We start from the raw sequence: 9,163 nt of genomic DNA, 5'->3' as shown, positions 1-9,163 counted from the left end.
AAATATCATAACATAGAGCATACCGTAGTGACAAATAACCACAACATGAAAAGGAAGGTATATCATTTATATTATTAGTTCTGGCTTAACTGCAAAAGGAACTGAGGTGCAGATAAGCCATTCAGTTAGAAGGTAAAGTAAGACCCAAACACAAAATGTATCCAAAAATGTTTTATTATGACAATTTCAGATGATATTAATATACTTACATATTCTGACATTGCAAACATGGTGTTTATCTTTAAATACATATACGTAGTCTGCATAGTAAATTAATCTTTAAGAAAACTGATGCCATTAAACATAGAAACAGGACAGGCATGTCTTTATCATATATTAATTAGAACTTCTTAAAATAAATATTCAGTAATAAATAAACACTTAAATACATACTTGTAGAAATTACATGCAACAATCAATTAACATTGTCTTTATTCCTATTTACTATATATATATATATATATATATATATATATACATATTTGAAAATGAATGGAAATTAGTAGTGTAATCGTGCAAATCATAAGCCTAGAAACCATTGTAGTGTTCAGACACTAAGAACTGAGTATTTCCATTTTGTGTTGCTGATGCAGTTGATTTTCTGTCATGTGACATTCTTCAGTAATATATTCTTATAGAACTGAAATTATTTAAATTTGAAATGGTACTAAATCATTTTTCACAAATCTTTCTATCCAGTATTGTATGTTGTCAAGGGATTGGGAGAACATGGATTTTTTTCCAGCAGTAAATTGTCATACGTGGGTATTAATGTATCCCACGAAAAGATTTTGAATTAAATATATAAAAGTGATTTCCAGGCTAGTCATTTTCCACTTTCTCCCCAGCTGTTTACTTTATCATAAATGGCACTATATCTTTAGGTCTGCAAAAATATCTGCATTGTTCCAGTGATTCCAGTCCCTAATAGTTTATCTGTCTAGGGCAGTGAAAGGTAGGTTATACAAAAAGGAATTATGTACATTTTATAATGCAGTTTAAAAGCATTGTGACAGTGTTAGTATAAGAGGTACACATTTCAGATGTACCTTCTGGTATTTTGAGGGTAGGGAAATTCTAGGTTTCTTGCCTCAGCTTGGAAAATTATTTAAGTGATAGATTTTCAGTAAAATATTTAACTTAAGGATGTATTGTTTGTGTGTCCTAGACAGTTTGACAATTTCACAGTGAGGATATCAAAACAATGAATGGTACAAATATTTACTAAGATGCTAGTAATATGTCTGGATTAAGGCACTGTCCAATGGTGAAAAGTGTTGATTAATAAAACATCGCTCTTCTGATTTTTTGGGTTATTATCAAAGTTTGTGAATGTAAGTAAAATGAAACTATGCAGTTGACAACTATGAATTATTGACTTTAAGTGATACATTTTCTGCCAATTGATTCATTTAAGGATGGACTGTTCATGTGACCAGACAGTCTGAAAACTTCACAGTTAGGAATGTATACAAGCATTTGCTAAGATGAGAGTAATACTTTCAGAGTAAGACTTTTATCCTGCACCTGTGCTTTTTAGGAAAATTATCAATGTTTGTGTATGCAAGTGAAATGAAACAACACTGTTGACAACTGACTATATGTAAGAAAAATGTAGTTTCAGCACATACCAATTTTTCCAGAGAGACCGCTGTAGGGAAGGGGGGTACAGAGATGGCTAGAATAAAGGAGATTAAGTAATGAGAAAATGATTTAGGTATGTGTGAAGGGAGGGTAAGGGTTAATGGTTAAAAAGGAGGGAATGCTTATGGAGGAAATGAGGTAATAGGTAAAGAGGAGTTAGTGGGTTTTTAGGCAGTAACCGGCAGTTAGAAGAATCAGATTCTGGTGTGAGCTTGCTGTTCCCCCCTTTTCCTGCCCTTTGTTCAGGTTATGGTTATTTTGAAAGTTGAGGTTAGGATAATGTGGGTGCATGCAGGCAAAGAAGAAGAGGTGTGTTGAACCCTTCTTTTGTTCCCCCTTCTCATTTATTTCTGTTTGGGTTGGTATGATATGCTTGAGTTTAAGTAAGTGAATTGATTTAACACTTGTTTACATCAATAGTAAGGTGAAGGTGAGCGGGTAATGCTGCCTACTGTGATTTGTTATGTTGGAATTTATGATATTTGACTCTATTGAATTAATCATATGTTTGTTAATAAATGAACTTCTCATCCTAATTGGTGTGGTTATTTGTGTTCAAGGGGGATCTGGACAAAAATAAAAGTTATGACACCAGTCTTACAGCATGCAGTGTTTCAGTGCACTCGTTCATCAGCAAACTTGCTAAGGAGGCTGTGCAAAGTTAACAAAACATCAATATATACAGAATAACTTGAATCCAATGATGTACTTCAAGTATATCTCATCTTAATGTGGAGGTCATACTCTCTCTGTGCTTGCAAAATGATGTAGATTTGAATCATTTGTCAATCTGTGTTGTAACAGGAGCCTTAGTTCTGTTCTGATTTTTCATTTTGCTAAAAAACAAAATAAAGCCTATTATTCATATCATAAGACAAGTAAATAGTTATTAATTTGTACGCATATTTTGAAGGATACAGATAAATAATTATTTTCTACAATGAATCATAGTCTAACATTATTAGCCATCTAATTTAGCACACTGCTGGCTTTTTCCCAGTGTACACAGCAGCTTTGGTCTATTTACTCATCTGCTGGTTGTACATCATCACAAATATATACTCCAAATGTTTTTCTTTGGTTTGCAATCAAATAAATATTACATTCCATAGCATTCAACTGTACAGATTAAAAATGTGTCAATCTTTTACTCACTTTAGTTGTGCCACCTTATGTTGCACCCATTTGACTTGTGGATTGGAGCAGTACATCCTTCCACTTTCTGTATGAAATCTGTAAAAAATAGTAAAATCATTACAAATATCCGTTGAATTGCATGATGTTAATTCTTTACACTCAAGATTCCAGACATGGTAAGCCACAACTTGTTCCTTATTAAAGCTTAATATCACAGATAACTTGCAAAGTTTAATGCAGCTTATTTACAAATGCATACTTACAGGATGTCTACTGCAAGATAAATATGTAAACATCTTTGTGCAGATATTTGAATAGGTCCTGTGCAAACAGAAGCATTTATGTTCCTTAAAGAGAAAATTAATATTGTTTTCCTTTAACATAAAAATATGTTTCAAATGGAAAAATATGAAAAGATTAATAAATCTGTAGTGAGATTAGTTAAGTTGCCAGCACTGATGACATTGATAAGAAGAAAAAGGCAAAACAGGGACTACATGCTATGTGCCAGAGATCTTTACAGTGTATGCAATTAGCATCTCACCCTGAAGAGTTCCTATCACGAAATCGAACAGGCTGAAGAGCGAACGGCTTTAACATCAGAAATGTCATTCGTCTACGTGTCTTTTGTGAGATCGTGGTACAGCGAAGATCAGAAAATGTACCCTTTCCTCACTGTAGTGTGATCTCAGAGTTGGTGTATATAATTAACTGGGGTGGGGGCGCACAGCCCCCCACAAGAGGGACTTTGTGGTACAGCATTTTTGATGTTTAAGCCGTTCGATCTCCAGTCTTTTTAATCTCATAATATAGACCCCACTCTGAATACTAGTACCATCAGATAGCCAGCAGACATGCTTGAAAAGGTGCAGTGGTTGATTATATTACAATATGTTTGTGGCAGTTGTATTATCTCAGCACACTAAATGATGCTTCAGAAACTCATCAGCTGGTACTTGTGTGTTTGTCTGCTTTTTTTGTTTGTTTCCTAGCCAGGTAAATAGACTGATTAAGGCTACCTTTTACCTGTGTCATCTTACGCCAAAGTTCAACTGTAAAGCACCATAAGTAGAAATATCACAAGACTACATTGCTAAATGTATTTAGTTAGCAGATGTATAATTGCATTATGCAAATGTTGTGGCAGTGCAACTCTGGGCTGTTAATAATTAAGATAACTGCAACACAGGGCCTATCCCACATAAATGGCAACCACTGCTCAACTAGAATTTGTGGCAAGCAACCATTTTTACATACTGGGATAGTAAACCCTGAGTGATGCATAAATTAAAAAATTAGATGTTAGTTTTCCAGAGCAACAAATCCGCTGACTAAACAATCATGGAAAACAGACCACAACTTAACATTCACTTCAAAGCTTTTCAAAGATAAAAATCTTTTATAATATTGCTGGAATCTGTACCAACCAACAGCCTGTCTCTCAAAATAAAAATTCTTTTAATAGTAAACAAATACAATTTCATAGTACTGATATGAATAGAAAAAACAGACTTTTATCCATTTCCTGTATCTAGAAGCCCACCACCCATACTTAGAATGAAATATCTATGCCCAAATTTCTTAGTCAATTTTCAGTTTTCATAATACTACCTTGAGCCAGTTGTGTTATACTCTCATTCATAAAATGAAGAAAAAATATCTCAGTAAGCAGTTTGCAGCAGTAGAAAACACTTGACTCGTATTCTGTTTCTTACAAAAAGAATGTAATAGTGAACATAATGTTTTATTATTTTTATTAATGCATTTGTTAACCTGGTAAGTGAAATGAAATGAATCTTGGACACCTTTCAGCCATGACCCATGCTACATCTGCTAGGATAAATAGAATAACTATGACAATTTGGAGAATTGACTCAACTGGCATATTTTTGGGAAGAAGGAAAAAAAACTTGCCAAGAAAAAAAAGCAGAAAGGAAGGGGAGAATGTGCAAACTCCATACAGACAGTAACTGGAGATTAAGACCCCGACTCTGGTACTGTGAGGTTGGGATATTAATCACTTAGTCACCATGCAACTACTAATGTTCCAGATAAGGTGTAATCCTACTTCAGGTAGCAATGGTGGGAATACAAACTGCCAGGATCAGATCCCTGAAATATACTGACCTCAAAAATCCTCAGTAATGAAAACTAATATTCTTATTTTTCTTATTTCCAGGTGACTCTTGAAGATACACCAGCAACCTCAGCACTCTTAGAATTAAACATCATAAAAATAAATGAATAGATAGATAGATAGATAGATAGATAGATAGATAGATAGATAGATAATTAAATAACCAAATACATAAATAAAATAACATCTGACCATCTTCCTTCAGATCAGTTCATCCCTGAAAAAGGACTGTGTGTGTCCAGTGGGCCTACCTGGTTAACAAATGGGTGATATTATTATTATCACTATTGTTATTATTATTGTTATTATTATTATTATTATTGTTATTATTATTATTGTTATTGTTATTATTATTATTTACATGTATCCTTGAATGCTGACTTTAGATTCAACTAGTTGGTTAGAATACACTTCTCAAGATGTTTTGTGGTTCAAAGTATGCATGTGGACACTTTAGTAAATAACCCCTCCCTCCACCAGCATAGTGTTGGGTGCTAACCCTAACCCTAATGCTGCCCCTTCCCACAACCCTATCCCTACACTTTATCATAATATGAACTTTCCCATAAGACTGCTACAGCACAAGACACACTCAAACATAAAAATGCACATAAACTTACACAACAATTCTACATCCATCCTCTTAACTAGCCCTGATCCTAACCCTAAAATGCACACACTCTCCATCCTCTTACCTAACCCTGACCCTAACATAATATACACACAGTCACACACAAACATGCAAAACTTATCTCCTCACATAAATCTGACCCTAACCATGACTCTGACATGCAACTACAAATGCTCTTACTCCCTGCAAAATCTTTGATAATAAACACCAACCAAAGCACTTTGTTTATCAGATGGATGTCTGATGAAATGCACAGAACACACACACACACACACACACATATATATATATATATATATATATATATATATATATATAGATAAATAACTCTCTGTCATATAATCGACCTTTGAAATAGTTGAATTTCATATGGTCAAATGCATATGGTCAACTGTTTAAAAAGTCAAACATATGTAAAATTTCAGCATTTTAGTAAAGGAACAAGCCACTCTGCAGCAGCCACACCCCCTGCTAATTATATATATCAATGTCAAGATCACACTACAGTGGGGAAAATGGCATAGTTCCTGTTCCCCGTTTTACAGCAATGTCAGAACAGTTTCACTCTTTATGTGTGTATGTACAGATATATATATATATATATATACATATATATATATATATATATATATATATATATATATATATATATATATGTATATATATATATATATATATATATATATATATATATAATATGCATCTATATATTTACCTATATGCATATATATATATATATATATATATATATATATATATATATATACATACATATGTGTGTGTGTGTGTGTGTATGTGTAAGCAAAATAAGTATTCATTACATTACTTTGAACAAGTAAGTCTCTTGACAACACTATTTAAAATCATTTTACATCAAATTACTAACCCAGCTACCATGCAGAATTTAAACTTAATGCTACTACTTACATAATAGCTTCTACACATGGCAGTTGTTCTTGTTGGTATTCATAATTCACAATCACTTCTTTCACAAATCTTCTGGAAACTTGTCTACAGCAGCTGGAAGGCTTTCCAGGATCTAATGGAGAAGAAAGATTTGATCTTAAATAGGAATATTGCACTTTGCATTATGTAGAGTAGGGTATTTTATAAAAAAAAATGTGCAAGAATTATTCCTTGCTTTAAAACTGTGACTGGACATTAAGCTACTAAGTTCTCACATTCTTTTTTTAATACACCAGATTTATGATTAACAATTACACCTAGGGAAACAAATTAAATCAATGTACAGTCCAAGATATGATTTAATATTAAAATGTCAGAAAAATTCTGTTTACATCATAGAATTTTTAGCGGTTTGCTCTTAACATTGTTTGTAGAGCACTCTACTCATGTTTATAATTTGCTCTCATTTTGTTATATATTAGCTGAAAAATAAAAGCGCTTTTAAAGAATTAAAGTTAAATATGCACATGTAAACATGATAGCAGAACAAACTGACAACAAACACAAGCATAACTCATAACTTGTCTCTAGAAGAAAAGGCAATAGGTAGAAGGCTTGTATTTTAACTTTGTGTGTTAATCAAAGAATGACGTGTGATCACTGGATTATAAAACATTCTCCCCTGTGCTAGATTCGTTATAACTTCACACACTAACACAAGTTTTCTTAGAAAGTATATCATATGCAGGTCTCCATGGTATGACAATAAATGCATGAAATCTTCATGCCGGCATTATGTGTAGTCATACGATAGCTTCTATATCATTTTACTGACAGAGGTTTATTTTGGTCATACAGTGGCATCTTGTTAGCCATTGGTAGGTATTATGTGTCTCCCACAAAACAAGTAACAGCTACGTTTGCAACACACAGATGTTACCATTTGTATACTTATTCTCTGATATAACAAAAATGCAGACTCTAATTCACTTGCTCTTTCTGCAGCCCACTAAAACTATCTGGTTATCCATAATAAAGTTTAAACAAATACAGCACAGTTATAAAACTTTACTGAGTTTTTGGGCTAATGATTAGGATTCTATACAGTTTTAAACAGTAAAGCAAAATGAATAATTTAAAAGACTACTACCATGTCAGGAAAATAAACTGTCATGCATTCCAGCATTATCTTCTAAACTTCTTGAAACTAAATAAGAATAGATCAGTCACTTACTTGTTAAAGATAAGGCAGACAAAGCAAGTCCTAAAATCATAATGAATTTGAATACATAGCTTATGCTCATGAACCCTGTCATGTTTTAATAGTTGTTTATTGTTTCCTTGTTATATGCTCTTTACAGAGATGGAAACAGTTCTTCATGTTTTTTGCAATAGGAATGCAAGAATATAAAGCATCAGAAAGAGGAAGCTAAACAACGTGGTTATTTTTCATACACTCTTGAGCGGAAACAATGATTTTGAAAAATCAGATGAAAAGTGATGTGTCATGCATATATCTTTATTTTTGGGATAGGTTATGACGTATTACTAATGAAAGCATGTAAGTATTTCCATTATTACACTGTGGCACCAGATATGTGTCAACAATATGGTAATACATAAATAGCAAATGAGTCAAAAGCATGCGGCTTGCTAGTAATTCTGAATAATTATAGTTATGTAGAGGATACACAGACACTAAAGACTCTGGATACTTTTCACATCTCAGTTATAGATGAGAACACATATAAGGTATAAATTAGATATCAGTTTAATAAATTCACTGGTTATGGCCAGAAGGTAAAAGTAAAACAAAGAAAAGGCAGAAGACTGGCACTCCTTTACCTGTGCAAAACCCAAACTCAATAACAAAAAGAGCAGCAGAAAGACATGAAGAAAAACATTAGATGCATATGATGACATTATATATCAGAACACAATATTGAGAAACAACAAAAAATGTGTGACCACCATGTAACACGAACAAAGAATGGCTCTATACAGGACAAATATTCTAATGACATGTCATTCTTGCAGCAGTGAAACTGCACAGGTTCACAGAAACCCCATATTAAGATAATGTAAGCTAAATTTTGCATCTATCCCTCCAAATACCTTAGCTCTTCTGGAGTTTTGGCTGAATCCAAGGACTGATTCCTCAGGCTGTGTCTGATTATTTCTATGAATAGCATCCCTAAGATCTCTTATCTATGGCCACCAAAGTCTAATACAAGACTTGAATTAACTCCTCCTGAAGTTAATTTCTGTTGTCTCAACTTTTATTGAAAAATTATGTGTCATATCTTAACTGTTCTGTCAGAAAGAGGCAGAATCAAAGCTCTGAAAAATGTTGATATTTTTGTATGATAAGGGTGAATATAGAATGGTCTATTTGCAGCAAACTAACATTTCATTTCAAACCAATGTCACCCTATCAAACAACAAACATGACTACCATATACGACATGGTACAGCCATTAATCCAAAGAAAGACATTTTCAAGCCCGCAAAGCAAATGGCTAAATTATGTTTAACAGTGCAATGTTTTAACTTGTTCAAAGTTTTTATGACTGTCAGATACAACATGTTGGTTATGGTGTTCATGTGTGACCACCATGTCAGATGAACAAAGAAAACATATAAGTATTTCCATTATCATATTGTGCCATTAATTAGATAGCTGGGTTATGTTGTTAAATCCTTTTTTA

The 9,163-nt window shown here is 33.0% G+C and overlaps 1 protein-coding gene across 1 annotated transcript; it reads right to left on the bottom strand.

Annotated features, from left to right (window-relative positions):
- Nucleotides 1-241: 241 nt before the first annotated feature.
- Nucleotides 242-7,821, bottom strand: LOC122800849 (regakine-1-like). Its single transcript, XM_044070164.1, has 4 exons — nt 7,690-7,821; nt 6,477-6,588; nt 2,800-2,877; nt 242-2,480 (listed from the first exon to the last, which is right to left on the bottom strand). Exons 1-4 carry the CDS (start codon nt 7,769-7,771, stop codon nt 2,423-2,425), a joined length of 330 nt encoding a protein of 109 aa, XP_043926099.1. The 5' UTR covers nt 7,772-7,821; the 3' UTR covers nt 242-2,422.
- Between the last annotated feature and the right edge of the window lie 1,342 nt (nt 7,822-9,163).

This window comes from Protopterus annectens, chromosome 4.part1 (genome assembly GCF_019279795.1).
Source record: "Protopterus annectens isolate FY-2018-M chromosome 4.part1, PAN1.0, whole genome shotgun sequence".
Classification (NCBI taxonomy): domain Eukaryota; kingdom Metazoa; phylum Chordata; order Ceratodontiformes; family Protopteridae; genus Protopterus; species Protopterus annectens.
The sequence above is the reverse complement of the archived record's forward strand: the minus strand, read 5'-3'. Positions and strand labels throughout refer to the sequence as shown.

Bases quoted from the DNA above. Each gene is read 5' to 3' on its own strand.
- LOC122800849 (XM_044070164.1), bottom strand. From the start codon at position 7,771: ATGACAGGGTTCATGAGCATAAGCTATGTATTCAAATTCATTATGATT. The intron at 2,878-6,476 runs GTAAGTAGTAGC...TATTTTTTACAG, and splicing joins CCATGTGTAGAAGCTATTAT to ATTTCATACAGAAAGTGGAA. The intron at 2,481-2,799 runs GTGAGTAAAAGA...TTTGTTTTTTAG, and splicing joins CATAAGGTGGCACAACTAAA to CAAAATGAAAAATCAGAACA.